Here is a 20,451-nt window from a genome sequence, read left to right as displayed (position 1 = left end):
ATGGCACTGATACCTCATGACAACAAAACTGAAACTGAACTTGAACAAACTTCTGTCAGTCTCCTCAGCAGGATAAGGAAATTCAGCTTGTTCCCATTGACTGTCATCAGTTTTATCAGTGCACCATAGAAAGCGTCCAGTCAGGACGCATCACAGCATGGCATGGCAAACTGCTCTGCAAGTGACCATAAAAACTGCAGAGTTGTGGACACAGCTCAGCACATCACGGAAACCAGCCTCCTCTCCATTGATTCTGTCTAGACTTCCTGCTGTCTCATAAAATAGCCAGCATAATCAAAGAGCCCACACAAGCTGGATATTCTCTCTTCCCCCCCCCCCCCCCCCACCCCATCTGGCAGAAGATCAAAAAGCCTGAAATCATTTCCCACCATACTTCAGGACACCTTCTATTCCACTGTTATCAGACTCTTCAATGGTTCCCTGGTAATGATAAGACAAACTCTTGATCTTACGATCAATATTGTTATGATCTTAGAGTCATTGAAAAGTACAGTGCAGAAATAGGTCCTTTGGCCCATCTAGTGCGTGCTGAACCATTTAAATTGCCCATTCCCATCAATCTGCATCTGGACCATTGCTCTCCTTGTCCCAGCCATTCATACACCTATCCAACTTTCCTTAAATGTTGAAATCCAGCTTGCATGCACCACTTGTGCTGGGAGCTCATTCCACACTCTCACGATTCTCTGAGTGAGGAGGTTTCTCCTCATGTTTCCCTTAAAACTTTTTACCTTTCACCCTTGACCTATAACCTCCAGTTGTATTCTCACCCAACCTCTGGAAAAAAGTCTGCTTGCATTTACACTATATATACCCTCATAATTTTATAATATTGCACTTTATTGTTTACCTGCAGTTTCTCTGCAGCTGTTATACTTTATTCTGCATTGTTATTGCTTTATCATATTCCAGCTCCATGTATGGTGTAATGATCTGATCTGTATGAGCAGTAAACAAGACTGTATCTTTCACTGTATCTTGGTACATGAGACAGTAATAAACCAATAAATTAAGGGAGTTTGAAACTAGAAGGCATAGATTTAAGGCGAGGTGGAGAGATTTAAAGGGGAATATTCTTCACACAGAGGGTGGTGGGTGTGTGGAATGAGCGGCCAGAAGTGGTGGCGTTGGGTCCAGTTCATCATCATGTGCCGTGTCGTAACACATGGGTGATTACGGTCAATTGATCATGATTGGTCTTTGCAAATTTTTCTACTGAAGTGGATTGCCATTATCTTCTAGTGGGCAGTGACTTTACAAGATGGGTGATCCCAGGCATTGTCAGAGCTTGTCTGCCTAGTGTCAGAGTTCACATCAAGACGTGATACTTGCTCATAAGACTATCACCTGCTCCCATGATTTCATGTGACCTTGATTGGGAGTGGGAGGGGGGGGTAAACACGTGCAACAACTTGCTCAAGGGTGACCTGCAGCCTAGCAGAGGAAAGGAATGCCTTACACCTCCTTTGTTAGAGATATATCTCCACTCTGCTACCCATAGTTTAAATATGACAGGTACACAGTGAGGAAAGCTTTAGAGGGATATGGGTCAGATGCAGGTAAATAGAATTAGCCTTCTCTAAGGATTGGCACTCCTTGTTGTGGTGGAGAGGCTTGTGATTTCTTGAGATTCCGAGAGCGATCTCATCTGGAGCTTAACTCCTGGCAGGGTTCGCCATGGTGGTAAGGTCAATGGTGAGGTTCCAGCGATCCAACCAAGACCTCAATGGTAGAACTGATAGATGATGATGACACATCACAATGACATCAACACTGTGTGTATTCTCAGAATCAGAATTAGAATCCAGTTTAGTATCACCGGCATATGCTGTGAAATTTGTTCTACGTGGCAGCAGTACAATGCAATTCTTAATAATAGAAACTGTGTGTGTATGTATATTATATATATATATATATATATGTATATATATAATTAAAGTGTCATTAAAATGTACAGAAATAAATAGAACACAAGAAGTCATGTGGTAGTGTTCAAGGGTTCAATGTCCATTCAGGAATTTGACGACAGAGGGGAAGGAGATGCTCCTGAATCACTGAATGTGTGCCTTCAGGTTCCTGTCACTCCTCCCTGATGGTAGCAATGAGAAAATGGTGGTGTGCATCTCTTAATGAGGGATGCTGTCTTTTTGAGGCATCGTTCTTTGAAGATGTCCTGAATGCTATGGAGGCTAGTGGCCATGATGGAGCTAACTTGAGTACTCTGTACTTTTTGAGTTAACCACATCTTTCCTATTACAGGGTGACCACAACTGCACACTGTAGTGTGGCCTCACTAATAACTTATACAACTGCAACATAAAATCCAAACTTCTTTACTCACTGCGCAGCTCAATGAAGGTCAGTGTGCTAAATGCCCTTTTCACCTCCTTGCTACCTGTGACGCCAGTTTCAACGTAAGCTATGCACTGTAAACTGTAATCCTATGTCCCTCTGTTCTGTTACACTGCCTAAGTGCCCCAAGTCTTATGCTGGTCGGACTTTCCAAAATGTGTCACCTCACACTTATCTGTATCGAAACCCACTGAACGCTCCTCAGCCCACTTCCCCAACTGATTAAGGTTCCCCAGTAATTTAAAATAACCTTCTTTGCTATCAGCACCACCTCCGAATTTTATGTCAGCTGTAAATTTACTGGTCTAGCATTTTCGCTATCAAGCATGTGTGTGAATGGATGTGTGTGTGTGTGTGTGTGTGTGTGTGTGTGTGTATTTTATATGTATATATGTATATACACACACACATACATACATACACATGCGCCAGGACCACCAGACTGAGAAACAGCTACTCCCCTCAAACAGCAAGGCTGAGCAACACTTCCACCTGCTAACCCAGCTCTCCTCAACCAACCACCAGTACTTTATCATTTCCTGCCAAAGTCATCTTACGTACACTCTCCTGTGCCTAGTGTTACATTATAGACTGATAATTAGTCTATGTGTATAATCTCTTATGTGTTTATATTTATCGTATTTTTTAAATTTTATTATTCTTTTTTGTGATACATTGGATCCGAAGAAACAATTATTTTATTCTCCTTTACATTTGTGTACTGGAAATGGCATTAGACAACATTGAACACCTTGTGCGTTGGCATCCAAATCATTGAATGAAGTACAAATACAAAGGATCCCAGCACTGAGTACCGGACACATGACTACTTTGCTGGCCTACATTCTGAAAAACAACCTTCAACCACCACTCTCTGCTTCCTATCTCCAAGCTAATTTTGAATCCACATCCACCTGACTGTGTGTAGGAACTTATTGAAGGCCATGCTAAAGTCTAAAGAGACACTTATTTAATAGTCACACACTTTCTTGGCTCTTCAAAAAACCACTAACTTGAAACTGATCTATATTCTGATGTATTCTTTGATAGCTATCTACTCCATCTACAACCCTAACAATCTGTGTGGCATCTGCAAACAATCTGCACTTTGATCTAAAATGTTTATCTGCATTCTCAAGTGCATGTACTCTAGTTTCTCCTCTGACATAAAGATACCGACTCTCTGCTCTCCCTCAACGTCTCCTAATCCGATAAACTATTATTGAATCTCCCTGTTGCTTCACAGAAAACAACATAACTTTTTCCAACCTAACCTCACCGCTGGTAGCTTCTTATGTGGGCAGCTTTTTCCGACACCTTTTCCAAAGCCTCTGCATACTCCTGTAATTGGGGTACCAAAATGGCAGTGTGTTCTCCGAGTGTGGCTGAGTCATAGTTTTACACATCTGCAAAATGACATCCTCACCTGTAAACTCAGTGCCCCAAATGATGAAGGCAATCTTGCCAGATGCCTTCTTTACCGTCCTGCCTACTTGTTCAGCCACTTTCAGGGAGCTGTGGCCTTGGACCTCAAGATCCCTCTGCACTTCATTGCTCCGAAAGGACCTACCTTTAACAGTGTACTTTCCCTTTACATCAGATGCCCCAAAGAGTAACCGCTTGCTCCAGAATTAGTATCAGGTTTATTAATGCTGACATATGTTATGAAATTAGTTGTTCCCTGCTGTAGCAGTGCAGAGCAATACATAACAAATACTATAAATTACAATAAAAATATAAAGTTAATTTAATAAACAGTGTAAAAGCGAACAAATAATAGTGAGGTTGTGTTCATGGGTTTGTTCGTTCTGAAATCTGATGGTAGTATTGAGAAGAGGGCATGTCTTGGGTGATGGGTGTCCTAGATGACGACTTGCTGGCGTTAAACTCCATCTACCATTTCTCTGCACACATCTGTAACCGATCTATTCTTTGACAGCTCTCTACTTTGTCAACAACCCCATCAATCTTTGTGGAATCTGCAAAAACTCACCATCCTGCTTTGATTGAAGACATTTACATACATATTTATCTTATTATATGTACTACAAGATCAAGGGTGGCAGGCAGGCAGTGGTAAGCACAGCGCTCTACAGTACCAGCAACCTGGATTCAATTCCTGACACTGAAGTGTATGTTCTCCTCATGAATACGTGGGTTTCCTCCGGGTGCTTCAGTTTCCTCCTGCAGTCCCAAGATGTACCTGTTGGTAGGTTAATTGGTCATTGTAAATTTTTCAGTGATTCGGTTAGGGTTAAACGGGGGATTTGCTGGGCGGTGCAGCTCGAAGGGATGGAAGGGCCTATTCAATGTTGTATCTCAATAAATAAATGAATAAATCAAAGATTCTAGCAATAATCTCTATAAAAGACCAGTGCTGATGTATCTCCAGCTAGAATAACAGCCTTCCCTCTACTGCCCACTGCCTTCTAAGGGCAAGCCAGTTCTGAATCCAAACTACATGGATCACTTGCATCTTCACCTTCTGGGTCTGTTTACTACAAGGAATCTTGTGAAATGCCTCACAAATATCCACACGGACAATATCATCGCCCTACTCTCACTAGTCATCTTCATCATTCATTATGTGTCGTATCGTGCACCATGGGCGATCATGGCTTTGACCCTGCCCCTGATCTGTGTGTATATATGTATCCCTGTGTGTGTTTGTATGTGTGTGTGTATGCCTGTGTGTATATGTGGGACACAGAGCAGGGCTGAACCTTTGGACCTTTCCCGCAGGTCAACCACTGGTCTGCCTGAGTAACATGAGCAACTTTCTCCTCCCACCCACCACCCCACTCCGTCGCTGCACCCGCCACACCTCACAGCTGCCCATCACCAGCTCGCTGCCCTCGTCCTCCTGATCCTCAGCTCTGCCTCAGTTGCCTGCCGAGCTCGTGCAGGTGGGCCAGTGCGCGGGCTCCCCGGAAGGAGATGGCCAGCCCCGATTGCCGGCGCAGCCACTCAGACACCCTCAGCGACAGCAGTGCTGCCAGGTCCGCATCTGTGTGTGGGAAGGTGGGGGTTGGGGGTAGGAGGGGAGAAACAAATGGGGGAGGGGTAACCCGTTAGTCAAGGTTAAAAGACACAGACAGGTATGTACACAGACAGGTACATCTTCCACCCAAGATGTGGTGCCGACCTTTTAACCTACTCTAAGATCTACTGTATCAAAACCTTTCTCTTACACATATGCATATCTAAAGGTTCCTTAAATGCAGCTGCCTCGACAACTCCTGGCAGTGCACTCCACGCACCCACCGCTCTCTGTGTTAAGTACTTATCTCTGACATTCCTTCATATACTTTCCACTCATTATCGTACAAAGTACGCCATTGTTGTCCTGGGAACAAAGCACAGGCTGTCCATTGTATGCCTTTTATCATCTCGTACACCTCTATCAAGTCACCTCTCATTATGGCTCGCTGCAAAGAGAAAAGTCCTCCCTTGCTCTACCTATCCTCATAAGACATGCTCCCTAATCCAGGCAGCTTCCTAGTAAATCTCTGAAGTTTCCATATCCTATCCTTTATAAAACACTGAACATTGAATATTACAGCACAGTTATTGTATATTTTAACTGACTCTATGATCAATCTAACAATTCCCTGCTAAATAACACTCCATTTTTCTTTCATCCATGTGCCTGACTAAGACTCTCTGATATCTCTGCCTCTCCCACCATTCCCAGCAGTACATTCCACGAACCTACCAGAGGTTCTCTGCGTAAAAGAAAACCTCCCTCTGACATCGCCCCTATACTTTCCTCTACTCATCTTAAAAATACACCCTCTTGTATTGGCCATTATTGCCCTGCGAAAAGTTTCTGGCTGTCCACTCATTCTCCTTCACTCCAGACAGAAAAGTCCTATCTTGCTCCAGCTTTCCTCAAAAGACATGCTCTTTAATCCAGGCAGCAACCTGGTAAATCTCCTCTGCAACCTCTCTAAAACTTCTACATCCTTCCTTTACGAGGTGACTAGAACTGAACACAATACTCCAAAGTGTGGTCCAACCAGGGTTTTATATAGGTGCAACATTACCTTGCAGCTCATGAACTCAATCTCCCGACTAACGAAGACGAACACACATAGGCTTTTTCACCAACCCTATCAACTTGCACAATATCTTTGAGGGATCGATGGACATGGAGCCCATGATCCCTCCTTTCCTTGACACTACCAAGAATCCTGCCATTAATCCTGTACTTTGCCATCCTTTTGACTTTCAAAACTGCATTGCTTCACACTTTTCCAGATCAAACTTCATCTACCTCTTCTCATCCCAGCTCTCCATCCTACCATTGTCCCGTTGCAATCTACGGCAACCTCCTACACCTTCCACACCACCACCGAATGTGGGGAAATGGGGCTGAGCTCACATGGGAATCATGGTTAGCATGGAGGGATACAAAATTATGAGGGGTATTGTAGAGAATTTAATATTACAGAATATTGAAAATATTTTGTTTGATTAAGCTTTCTTTGTTTGTTCACAGAATTCATTATGGGTGAAATGTAAGAAGTACGTGAAGGGCATTTGTTATTATGCCACCGTCATACTTGCGTACTTCACTGAGAAAGAAACTAAGTGGACACATTATCCCGGGCTCCTGTGTTTTTCTTTAATTCGTTTCTGCAGTTACAAAGCATAACAGGTATAATTAAGGGTTTTTCACACAGGCTCTCCTCTCTCTAGGTGGGTGAGATGCGAACTAGAAGTCACAGATTTAGGGTGAAAGGTGAAATATTTAAGGGGACCCTGAGAGAGGGCTTCTTCACTCAGAGGGTGGTGCCGTGTAGAATGAGCAAGCGCGAAGTGGGGGATGCGGGTTCAATGGTAACCTTTAAGACAAGTTTGGATAGGTACATGGATGAGAAGGGTATGGAGGGGACAAGGTAGAAAACCAGGCCAGTATTCACTAGATTGGCTGAAGGGTCTGTTTCCGTGCTGTATGAATCAGAAGCTCTAAACTTGTACCACCCTTGCCCTAAAAGCTCTGCCCTTTGGCACTTGATAAGTTCACATCCTAAGGCATTCTACCTTATCTATGCCTCTTGCTGTCTGTAACTGTAAACACTTTTTTTCTGCACTCTGTTATTGCTTTTCCCTTGACGTACTCATGTGATGAAGTGATCTGTACAAGTTGCATGCAAAACAAAGTTTGTTGTTGTGCCTCGGTACGTGTGATGATAATCAGGGTTGAGATCAAAGATGCCCACACTAAACCATATGGATCTCAGGCTGCACATGCCTTCCCTGACCACATCAAACATGGATCCCAGGTGAGAAATGGCCTCCCCGCTCACATTAAACATGCTTCCCAGGGCAAGAACGCCCTCCTGTCATGTGAAACATGACTCCCAGGTGAACAAAAGTGTCCCTTCTCACATTAAACATGGATCTCAAGTTAAGGATGCCTTCCCTGCTCCACATCAAACATGGATCCCAGTCCAAGGGTGGCCTCTCAGCCCACATCAAACATATATCCTGAGTGAGAAATGGCCTTCCTGTCTACATCTTTCCAGGCTGAACATGGCCTCTGTACCCTTGCCAAAAATGGCCTCAAGATCAAAAATGCCCACCCTGTCCACGTTAAACCATAAGGATCTCATTGCACCTGCCCTCCTTGCCACATGAAACAGCTCCAAGGTGAGCAAAAGCCTCTGTACTTGCTTACTGCCCGTTAAGCTGCTGGTGCATAATTAGGGCAGCCACGAATAACTCTGTCTGTCCTTGGCCATCTTTTCTACTGTGCCCCATTGACTTTTATATGGGAGGATTGGACACGGATTCTGAAGCTGGTTAACTCTTCTTCGATCTGTGCTAGTCATACACTGATTCAATTTAAAATTGTACGTCGTTACCATTTGACGAAGGAGAGACTTTCTAAAATATTTCCCAATGTTGACTAGTATTGTGATAGATGTAAAACTGAGATAGCTACACTGACACATATGTTCTGGTCATGTTCTATATTAAAAGAGTTTTGGAAGTCAGTCTTCTCGACAATTTCTAAAGCACCCAGGATCAACTTACAACGTAATAAATTGACTGTGCTTTTTGGAATAATTCCTCAAAATATCCATGGTATTTCTGCGTCTGACCAACATGTTATTGCGTTTGTTACATTGATAGCTAGGAGGGCCATCTTGTTGAAATGGAAGGATATATCAGCTCCTACTTTATCACAATGGGTCTCTCAAGTGATGCTGTGTCTTAGCTTGGAGAAAATTAGAAGTCAAACCTTTGAACCTTTATTTGATTTTGAGAAGAGATGGTGATTTGCTGATTATTATCATGTCAGTTAACTGATAGATTTCCTCCATGATCTAAGTGTACATTTTTTTTCTGAAATATCTTTCTTTCTTGTTGGCGGTTTGATGTTTATTTTTAGGAGCTTTCTGTATGACGCATGGTTCCGGGATTGTACCCCCAATGGGTTTTTTCTTGCTTAGTCGGGTTTTTTTTAAAATTCACAAAAATTTTCAATCTTTAAGATAATTTCGTTTTTTTTTTGAGGCATCGTAAGTGTTGTTACATTGATGTTCCTGTGTTATTTTTGAAAAATAATAATAAAAAGATTTGAAAAGAAACATGTATCCTGAGTGAGAAATGGCCTTCCTGTCTACATCTTCCCAGGCTGAACATGGCCTCCGTACCCTTGCCAAAAATGGACTCCAAGATCAAAAATGCCCACCCTGTCCACATTAAACGATCTCGTTGCACCTGCCTTCCTTGCCACATGAAACAGCTCCAAGGTGAGCAAAAGCCTCTGTACTTGCTTACTGCCCATTAAGCTGCTGGTGCATAATTATGGCAGCCATGAATATCTCTGTCTGTCCTTGGCCATCTTTTCTACTGTGCCCCAGGTGTGGTTCAGGGTCCTCAGTCGCACAAAAGAGGCCTCCAAGAGGACCACAACCTTCATTGCTGTTTCCATAACAATTATTTTTTGACCAAAGTTGTTAGCCTTGAGCTGAACCCTCGAACCTGGAGGACTGATGAACAACTCAGTCTGGTCAGGGTCTTGTGCTTTGGCTCTTGGTAAAATCACCCATGTCAAACAGTTTGGCATGGGTGATTTTACCAAGAGCCAAAGCACAAGACCCTGACTTCAGCCACCATAGTTCTCCAGATCATTGAGGTACACAAGCCTCCAAACCCTACAAGGTAGTGGTCCTCTTGAAAGCCTCTGTGCCCACATTAAACATGGATCCTGGCATGAAGATGCCCCAACTCTCTACACCAAACACACCCGCGGTGACAAATGCAGCCCTGTGCCAGCAGGTAACATAAAAGTGGATGGGACTCACCGGTGTATGTGATGCTGCTGGGGCCTCCCTGCTCACGGTGTTGGTGTAGGAGGAGGAGCTGGAAGGCATGGGCGAGCATCAGTTCCTTGACATGCTCCTGCTGGGCCCGTCGGGCCAGAGCTGCCAGGAGCTCTCCGTTGCCGGAGGTGCAGCGGCCGGCCAACACGAGGGCGTGGGCTAGCGCCGCCCTCTCCCGCTGCACCCGAGACAGGCGTCGCAGTCTGCCAGCCATCAGCACTCCAAAGAGGACCAGCAACAGGGCAAAATTGAGCCGCAGTCCATACAGGCCCAGCACGGTCAGGTTGGCGAAGAGGACAGCCCCGCCTGCTGCCAGGCTGAGGTAGAGGGAGGTCCGGCCTGGCAGGCTGACACGTGGCTGTGCCGAGGGCAGCAGGTGCTCCAGATTCTCCAGTGGGATGTCCTTGAACGACCGGAGGACCAACCTTCCCTCCCGCTCACGGGCCGCCACGATCACACGCTTGCAGTAGCTCCTGGAAAGGAGGAGGAAGGAGATCTGGAGTTAGGCTGGTCTGCCCTTATCAATCATGGATCCCAGGTCAAGGTTAGTCTCCCGGCCCACATCAGACATAGATTTTCGGTCAATGGTGGTCACACTGCTCACATGAAACATAGACCCTGGGACAAGACTGGTGTCTCTGTCCACGTTGTACATGGATCGCAGGTGAGTGATGTCTTCCCTGCCCACATCAAACATCGATCCCACCTATTTATTTATTGACACACAGAGTGGAATAGGCCCTTTCCGCCCTTTGAGCCATGCCACCCAGTAACTTCTGAGTTAACCCTAGCCTAATCTTGGAACAATTTACGGTGACCAATTAACCTACCAACCGGTACATCTTTGGACTGTGGGAGGAAATTGGAGCACCCAGAGGAAAAACATGTGGTAACAGGGAGAACATACAAACTCCTTGCAGACAGCTGCGGGATTTGAACACAGGTTGGTAGAACTGTAAAGCATTGTGTTAACCACTATGCTACCATGCCGCTAAGCAATGCCCTCCCCAGTCACATCAAACGTGGACACGTACAATGGGTGGCCTCAGTGCCCACATCAACCCTGGATCTGGACTGTAGATTTCTTCCTTGCCCTCATCAAACACAGATCCTCAATTTGCTGGTAGAGGAGGGGGGGGGGATCGTTGCTTTGCTGCAGCTTAGTGGGAGGAGGCAGCTTTGGGGTTCTAGCATTTAACTCATTAAATTCTTTGGAAGCACTCCTCTTTCCTGGCTGGTTGCGAAGAAAAAGCATTTCAGGATGTATATCATATACATTTCTCTAACATTAAATGTACCTTTGAAACCTTTGAAGGGTTGTCTGACTGCCCACATTAAACATCAATCCTAGGATGAAGGTGGCTACCCAATTAAACAAGGACACTGGGTCTATGGTGGCCTCCCTGCTCACATGAAAAATGGATCACAGGTCAAGGGTGACATTGAACACAGGAGTAAGAAAGTTATGATGCAGTCATAGAAGATATAGTTGAGAGCGCACTTAGTGTCCTGTACAGTTTTGGTTATCCTGATATAGGAAAGATGGTTTTCAAACAGAACAGGTGGAAAAAGAATCACCAGGATGTTGCCTAGACTTGGGTGTGGGGGGTGGTGTGAGGCTGAGTTACAAACAGTGGTTGCATAGACGAGGACTTAATTCCCTAGAAGGTAGGATATAATCATGAGGGGCACAGACAGGGTGAAGGTACACATTCTTTTACAAGGGAGGGGATTGCTAAAAGAAATGGGGTGCAGTCTTAAGATTAGAGGTGAGAGATTTAAAAGGGATGTCAGGGGGAGCTTCCTCATGGAAATGATGGTGCATAGCTGGAATGAGCTGCTAGATGAGGAGGAATTTCTTTAGCCAGAGAATGGTGATTCTGTGGACTTCATTGCCACAGGTGGCTTTTCCATGAGCATGATTGTTCTTGACAAATTTTTCTACAGAAGTTGTTTGCCATTGCCCTCATCTGGGCAGCATCTTTACAAGACGGGAACCCCAGCCATTACTGATACTCTGGTGTCAGTGGTCACATAGCCAGGACTTGTGATATGCACCGGCTGCTCATACGACCATCCACCACCTGCTTCCATAGCTTCACATGACCCTGATCTGGGGGTGGGGTGCTAAGCAGGTGACTTGCAGGCTAGCATTGGGAGGGCGTGCCTTACACCTCCTTTGGTAGAGATGTATCTCCACTCACCACCCTGCAGGCACATTAGCAACGTTTAAAAGTCAATGAGATAAGTAGATGAATAGGAGAGAGCTGGCGGGCTGCGCAGCAAAAATGGGCAGCTGGATAGCACAGTTGGCATGAACAAGTTGGGCCAATGGGACAGATATGGCTTAGTCAGAGAAAATTGAGCAGACTACCAAGAAAATTTCTTTTAAGTATGTTAAAGGAAAATAAGTAAATAATGAGAGAATAAGACCCCTTAAAAGACAGAATTCTATGTGTGGAGCCGCTGGAGAATGGGCAGCATTCTCAGCGCGGGAAATAAAAAATACTGGAGGAACTCAGCAGGTCAAGCAGTATTTATAAAAATGAATAAACAGTCGATATTTTGGGTTGAGACCCTTCTTCAGGACTGGAAAGGGATAAGTTGCCAGAATAAAAAGGCGAGGTAGAGGAAGGTGATGTGAAGTCAGGTGGGTGAAAAAGGTAAAAGGCAGGAAAAGAAGGAATCTGAAAGGAGAGGAGAGTTGTCAGTGACTATTTCTCCTTTGCAAATCTGCTCCACCATTTCATCATGATTGATCCATTTCCCTTTCAGCCACAATCTCCTGCCTTCTCCCCATATTCCTTCATGTCCTGACTACTCAAATATCTATCAAAATGTGCTTTAAATATACCCAATGTCTTGGCCCGCACAGCAGCCTGTGGCAATCAATTACACAGATTCACCGCTCTCTAGCTAAAGAAGTTCTTTCTCATCTCCATTTGAAATGGATGTTGCTCTATTCTGAGGCTGTGTCCACTGGTCTTAGGTTCCCCTACCATAGGAAACATCCTCTCCACATCCACTCGTTCAATATTCAATAGGTTTCAATGAGATCCCCCTCATTCTGAGTTTCAGTGAGTACAGGCTCAGAGCCATCAAACGCTCCTCATATGATAAGCCTTTCAATCCTGGAATCATTTTTGTGAACCTCCTTTGAACCCTCTCCAATGTCAGCACATCCCTTCTTAGGTAAGAGCCCAAAACTGCTCACAATACTTCAAATGCGGCCGCACCATTGTCTTTTAAAGCCTCAACATTATATTCTTGCTCTTATATTCCAGTCCTCCTGAAATGAATGCTAATACTGCATTTGCCATTGTCACCACTGACTTAATCTAACATCTAGGAATCCTGCACTAGGATTCCCAAGTCCCTTTCCACCTCTGGTTTTGTATTCTCTCACCATTTAGAAAATAGCCTAATTATAGAGGCCCTTGTTAAGATAATTGAAACATTTCTATTCTCTAGTGAGGACTGGAGGATATAAAATATTGTGCCTTTAACTAAGAAGGGCAGTAGAGAAAGACCTGGTAATTATAGGCCCGACAGCCTACTGTCTACGGCAGGTGAGTTGCTGTAAAGTATTCTGAGAGATGATATGCAGTACTTACATTTGAAAAGGCTGGAGTTGATTTGGGGCAGCCAGCAAGACTCATGCCTGGGAGATGTCGTACAAATTTGATTGAATACCTTGATGAACCGATGAAGGAGGTTAACCAGGGGAGGGTGGCAGATGTAGTATATGTGGTTTTAAATATGGCTTTTTTTAAAATAATGTTTTACATGTAGTCTGATTGCATGCATATAGGGTGAGTCAGCAAGTTGGATACAAAATTGGCAGGATGGTAGGAAACAGATACTGGTCGTACCAAGGCCTGGAATGCAGAATACAGGGAAATTCCTTTAAAACAAAGATGAGGAGAAATTTCTGTAGCCAGAAGGTGGTATCCATGGAATTCATGGCCATAGCTGGCTGTGGAAACCGTCATTAGGTATATTTAAAGTAGGGTTAATAGGTTCTTGATTAGTAAGGGCATCAAAGGTCATGAGGAGAAGGCAGGAGAATGGGGTTGAGAGGAATATTAAATCATCCATGAAGGAATGGTGAAGAAAATTCGACGAACTGAATGGCCTAATTCTATACCTGTGCCTTATGAAGGCTCAATGCCCTGGATGGAAAGAGGCTGCAGAGGTGACCAGCTCCAGTATGGCACAACACTTCCCACCATCGATGACATCTTCAGGAGGCATTGCCTCAAGAAGGCGGCATCCATCACTGACGAGCCTCATTATCTGGGACATGCCCTATTCTCATTACTGCCATCGGGAAGGAGATGCAGGAGCCTGAAGAACCACTCAATGTTCTACGAATAGCGTCTTCCCCAATGCCATCAAATTTCTGAACAGTCCTTTAACCAATGAACTCGACCTCGCTCTACTTCTTTTTCCCTATTTAGTTATTACAACTTACAGTAATTTTTATTTCTTGCATTGTACTGCTGCTACAAAACAACAAATTTCTTGTCAAATAAGCCTGGTTCTGATGGTTGTTTCTCAGACTGGACTTCTATGAATAGCAGTGCCTCCTAGGGATCAGTGCTGGACCTTTGTTATTTGTTATCGCTATAGTAATGATTTAGATGAGAATATACACTCAGTGGCCACTTTATTAGGTACACCTGCTTGTTAACGCAAATATCTAATCAGCTAATTGTGTGGCAGCAATTCAATGCATAAAAGCATGATCAAGAGGTTCAGCTGTTCAGACCAAACATCAGCATGGGAAGAAATGTGATCGAAGTGACTTTCGAAGCATGGAAATATTGTTGCTGCTAGATAGAGTGGTTTGGGTATCTCAAAAACTGCTGATCTCCTGGGATTTTCACACACAACAGAATCAGAATTATTATCACCAGCATGTGATATGATATCTGCTAACTTAGCAGCAGCCGTACAATGCAAAACATGATGATAGGGATCCTGACACCCAGGAACCTGAAACTGCTCTCTCTCCACTGCTGATCCCTCTATGAGGATTGGTTCATGTTTCCTTATCTTACCCTTCTTGAAGTCCACAATCAGTTCTTTCATTTCCTGACACTGAATGCAAGGTTGTTGCTATGACACCACTCATCAGGCTCCTGTACGCCCTATCATCTCCATCTGAAACTCTATCATCAAAGGTTGTATCATCAGCAAATTCACAGATTGTATTTGAGCTATACCTAACCATACAGTCATGGGTATAGAAGGAATAGAGTAGTGGGCTAAGCACACATCCGGAGGAGTGCATTGATAGTCAGCGAGGAGGAGATAATATCACCAATCTGCACAGATTGTGCTGATTGTATACTCTAGAGACTGTTGCACAAAGAATAGTGCAAAAAACAAAAAAATTAAAACCAGTGAGTGGCAGTTCTGTGGGCAAAAATACTTTGTCAATGAGAGAGATCAGAGAAGAATGACCAGACTGGTTCAAGCTGACAGGATGGTGACAGTAACTCAAATGACCTTGCATTACACCATGGTGTGCAGAAAGCATAACACATTGAACCTTGAAGTGGATGGGCTACAGTAGTAGAAGACCATGAACATAACTCTGTACATAATAAAGTAGCCATTGAGTGTACATTAATAATTTGGATGACAAATTACAACATATAGTAAGTATTGATGGCAAGAAACATTATTATAGCTTCCAATGGGATCTTGATCGGTTAGGGAAGAGGTCTGAGGAGTGGCAAATGGATTTCAATACGGTTAAGCAATCAGCCATCAACCCTCAACCATTAGGCTCTTGAACAAGAGGGGATAACTTCACTTGCCCCATCACTAAACTGTTCCCACAACCTATGGACTCACTTTCAAGGACTCTTCCTCTAATGTTCTTGATATTTATTATTTTGTTTGTTTTTTTTCCTTTTTGCATTTGTACAGCTTGTTGTCTTTTTCACATTGGTAGTTGGTCTATCACATTGTGTGTGGTTTTTCATTGATTCTATTGTGTTTCTACTCTGAAAGCCCACAAGAAAATGACTCTCAGGGTAGTATATTGTGACAATATACTTTGATAACAAATTACTTTGCATTTTTGAGTTTGAGATGATGGCTTTTGGAAACTAGGACATACTATGAATTGTAGGGCACTAGGGAGTGTAACAGAATGGTTGGAGAGAGGGCATAATTTGCTGAAAGCAGCATATGAGGTGGACGGGTGGTGAAAAAGACAACTTTCATCAGTCAGGGCACTGAATGCAGGAGACACAAGACATAAGTTGCAAGAAAAAGTTTGTGAATCCTTTGTAATTACCTATGGTTGGATCTTCAACCATGTTACAATTACAGACAAACCCAATCTGCCTAAACTTTAACACACAAACAATTGTACTTCTCATCAATATGGAGTACACTATTTAAATAATCACATTCTAGGTTCAAAAAAGTAAGTGAACCTATGGAGTAATGACTTCTACAAATTCTATTAGGATTCAGATATTTCAGTCAATGAGATGAGATTGGAAGTGTCGGTTGTGAGGTGCCCAGCCCTATATAAAAAAAAGACACGCAAAGTCAGGTTACTGATAGAGTTTGCTCTTCTCATAAAGATCTGCTTATGGGCACAATGCCTCAATTAAAGCAACTTCCAGAGGACTTTAGGAGAAAAATTGTAGAGATGCATCAAGCTGGAAAAGGCTACAAAAGCACTCCTATAGTGCTGAATAATCATCAGTTCATAGTAAGGGAAATTGTCTACAAATGGAGGAAATTCAGTACTGTTGCTGCTCTCCCTAGGAATGGGCATCCTGCAAAGACCCCACCAGGAGCACAACATGCAATGCTGAAGGAGGTAAGAAAGAACCCAAGGGTTACAGCAAAAGACCTGCAGAAATCCCTAGAATTTGTTGTCTCTCTTCATGTAGTCACTATAAGAAAAACAGTGAACAAGAATGTTGTTCATGGAAGGACGCTATGGAGAAAACCACTGCTCTCCAAAAAAAACAATGCTACATATCTCAAGTTTGCAAAAGACCATCTGGATGCTCCACAATGCTACTGGGACAATGTTCTGTTGACAGATGAGACAAAAGTTGAATTTTTTGGTAGAAATGCACACCGCTCTGTGTGGGAAAAAAGGCACTGTAAACCAACACCAAAACCTCATCTCAACTGTGAAGCATGGTGGAAGCAGCATTGTGGTCTGGGGCTACTTTGCTACCTCAGGGTCTGGGCAGCTTGCAATCATTGAGGGAACAATGAATTCAAAATATATCAAGACATTTAACTGTTGAATGTCAAGGTAGCAGTCCATCACCTGTAGCTTAATAGAAGTTGGGTGATGCAACAAGACAATGATCTGAAACACAAGAATAAATCAGTGACAGAATGGTTTAAAAAGAAGAAAATTTGTGTTGTGGAATGGTCAAGCCACAATCAGAATCAGCAGTTACAGGAAATGTTTGGTGGAAGTTACTGCTGCTAAAGGAGGTTCTACCAGTTTTTAAATACAAGGGTTCACAAACTTTTTCCAGCCTGGACTTTGAATGATTAAACAATATGTTCAATAAAGATATGAAAAGTAGAATTGTTTGTGTTATTTGTTCAGGCAGATTGTGTATGTATATTATTGTGACTGAGATGAAGATCCGCTACACATTTTATGAGTAATTAATGCAGAAAAAGAGGTAATTGCAAAGGATTCACAAACCTTTTTCTTGCAACTTATACTATGAATTGTAGGGCACTAGGGACTGTAATGGAACAGATGGACAGAGGGCATAATTTGCTGAAAGCAATATATGAGGTGGACAGGGTGGTGAAATAGACAGCTTTCATCAGTCAGGGCACTGAATGCAGGAGTCACCATACATTCTACAGATAGAAACCTTGAGTAACAGAAACCAAATGCTTAAGGAATTCAGCATGTCAGGCAGAACCTATGGAGGGAAATACTGCCTGACCTCCAACATTTTGTGACTGTTGTTTGAGTTTAGGACTAGGGACATTATGTTGCGATTGTACATGTTGTTGATGAAAATGCACGGAGCATTGTGTACAGTTCTGGCCACCCTGATTCAGAAAGATGTAGTTAAGCTGGAAAGAGAGCAGAAAAAAATATCTTTGTGGATGTTGCCTGGATTAGAAGGCCTAAGTTATAGGGTATGGTTGGCTAGGCTAGGTCCTTATAGCCTAGAACATAGAGAATGAGGGTTGGGGGATTGTACAGTACAGGGGTTCCCAACCTGGGGTCCATGGAACCCTTGGTTAATGGTAGGGGGCCATGGCATAAAAAAATTTGGGCAACCTTGGTAAAGGGTTTCTTAAAATGGTGAGAGGCAGAGATAAGGCACAAAGCAACAAGATTAATGATTCAATTTTATTTGACGTGTACGTCAAAACTTACAGTGAAATAGGGAGACCGAAAATAAGGGACATAGAATTAGGGTGGGAGATGAAAAGATTTGGAAAGGACCTGAGTGGTAACTTCTCTCCTGTCTCCTGTACTCAGTACTCTGACTGATGAAAGCTGCCATTTTTTCACCAACCTGCCCACCTCTAACACTGCTTTCAGTGAACTACAGTGGTGTAGAAAGTTTCTGAACCCTTTAGAATTTTCTCTATTTCTGCATAAATATGACCTAAAATGTAATCAGATCCTCACACAAATCCTAAAGCATTATATTTGTTCATTTATTTATTTATTGAGAAAATGATCCAGTATCATATGTATTTATTGGAAAATGTATGTGAACCCTTGGTTAATGCCTTCTACAAAAGCTATTTGGAGTCAGGTGTTCCAATCAATAAGATGAGATTGGAAGAGTGGGTTGTAAAGGTGCCCTACCCTGTAAAAGAGACACACAAGTCAAGTTACTGAAAGAACCTGCTCTTCTCAAGAAAGATCTCTTTATGCGCACCATGCCTTGATGAAAACAACTTTCAGAGGACCTTAGAAAAATTGTAGAGATGCACGAAGCTAGAAAAGGCTACAAAAGCATTTCTAAAGACCTGAGTCTTGGCATCAGTCCATAGAAAGAGAAATTGTGTACAGATGGAGGAAAGTCAATATTATTGCTACTCTCCCTAGGAGAGTGCTTCCTGCAAACATCACACCTAGAACACAATGTACAATGTTGACAGAAGTGAGAAAGAACACAAGGGTAACAGCAAAAGATCTGCAGAAAATCTCTAGAACTTGCTAAAGTCTCTGTTTATGTGTCAACGATAAGAAAAACCATAAAGTCTTGGAAAGATACCACAGAGGAAACCACTGCTCACCTGAAAAAAAACATTGCTGCACATCTCAAGTTTGCAACAGACCACGTGTGTTCTGCAATGCTTCTGGGACAATGCACTGTGGACAAATGAGAAGAGAGTTGAATACTTAGGCAGAAATGCACAGTGCTAGGTTTGCAGGAAAAATGGCACTACACACCAACATCAAAACGTCATCCCAAATGTGGAGCATGGTGGAAGGAGCATAATGGTTTGAGGATGCTTTGCTGCCTCAGGCCTGGGTAGCTTGAAGTCGTTGAAGGAACAAGGAATTTATAATTGTATCAAGACATTTTACATGAAAATATCAGGGTAGCAGTCCGTCACCTGAAGCTTAATAGAAGCTTAATTTTTATAGATGCACCGTAGAAAGCATTCTTCTAGGGTGCATCACAACCTGGTATGGAAGTTGTCCTGTCCAAGACCGGAAGAAGCTGCAGAAGATCATGAACATAGCCCAGCACATCACATGAACCAATCTTCCATCCTTGGACTCACTTTACACCGCACGCTGTCAGAGCAGTGTTGCCAGGATAATCAAGGACACGACCCACCCAGCCAACACACTTTTGTCCCTCTTCCCTCTGGGAGAAGATTCAGGAGCTTGAGGATTCATACTGCCAGATTTGGGAACAGTTTCTTTCCAACTGTGATAAGACTGCTGAACGGATCCTGACCAGGATCTGGGTCGTACCTTCCAAATATCCAGACCTGACTTGCACTACCTTACTTTCCCTTTTCTATTTTCTAATTATGTTTTATAATTTAAATTTTTATTTTATTTACTTCGATTTGTACTCCAGGGAGCACGAAGCGCAGAATCAAATATCGCTGTGATGATTGTACGCTCTAGTATCAATTGTTTGGTGACAATAAAGTAAAGTTGAATAATGCACCAAGACAAAGATCCGAAAGACAATTGTAAATCAACAACAGAATAGTTTTAAAAGTAGAAAATCAGTGTTTTGGAATGTCCTTGTTAAAGTCCTGATCTTAGTCCTACAGAAGTATTATGGAAGGACCAGAAGCAAGTAGTTCATGCAAGGAAGTCCACCAACATCCCAGAATTGAAGCAATTTTGGAAGGACGAATGGCCTAAAATTCCTCCAAGTTGATGTGCAGGACTGATCAACAGTTACTGGAAATGTTTAGTTTAAGTTATTGCTGTGTGTGTGGGGGGGGGGGGGGGGGGTCACACTAGTTACTGAAATCAAAGGTGCACATACTTTTTCCAACAGATACACATAATATTAGATCATTTTTCTCAACAAATAAATGAGCAAGTATAACGTTTTGTGTTATTTATTTAAAAAGGTTCTCTTTACTTAGTTTTAGGACTTATGTGAAGATCTGATCACATTTTAGGTCAAATTTAGAAACATAGAAAAATAGAAAACCTACAGCACAATACAGGCCCTTCGGCCCACAAAGTTGCGCCAAACACGTCGCTATCTTAGAAATTACT

General features: G+C 43.0%; 1 protein-coding gene across 5 annotated transcripts in view; it reads right to left on the bottom strand.

The window, feature by feature from the left end:
* Window positions 1–363: 363 nt before the first annotated feature.
* The window catches only part of LOC132380547 (transmembrane protein 143-like), a 72,561-nt gene continuing 52,473 nt past the window's right edge, over window positions 364–20,451 (bottom strand). For 3 of the 5 annotated variants that reach the window (XR_009507810.1, XR_009507809.1, XR_009507808.1), the window contains exon 6: window positions 10,046–10,183. Coding sequence is in view for 2 of the 5 variants with exons in the window: in XM_059949444.1 (XP_059805427.1) it covers window positions 5,244–5,380; window positions 9,693–10,183; window positions 18,990–19,003 (642 nt within the window). In the remaining 3 variants the exon portion in view is untranslated. Of the gene's footprint in view, window positions 4,577–5,197; window positions 5,381–9,692; window positions 10,184–18,989; window positions 19,066–20,451 lie in introns of those variants that run through there. The other 2 variants (XM_059949444.1, XM_059949445.1) reach the window with 1 other exon arrangement.

The sequence above is a fragment of the Hypanus sabinus genome, chromosome 24 (genome assembly GCF_030144855.1).
Source record: "Hypanus sabinus isolate sHypSab1 chromosome 24, sHypSab1.hap1, whole genome shotgun sequence".
NCBI classification, from domain to species: domain Eukaryota; kingdom Metazoa; phylum Chordata; class Chondrichthyes; order Myliobatiformes; family Dasyatidae; genus Hypanus; species Hypanus sabinus.
The sequence above is the reverse complement of the archived record's forward strand: the minus strand, read 5'-3'. Positions and strand labels throughout refer to the sequence as shown.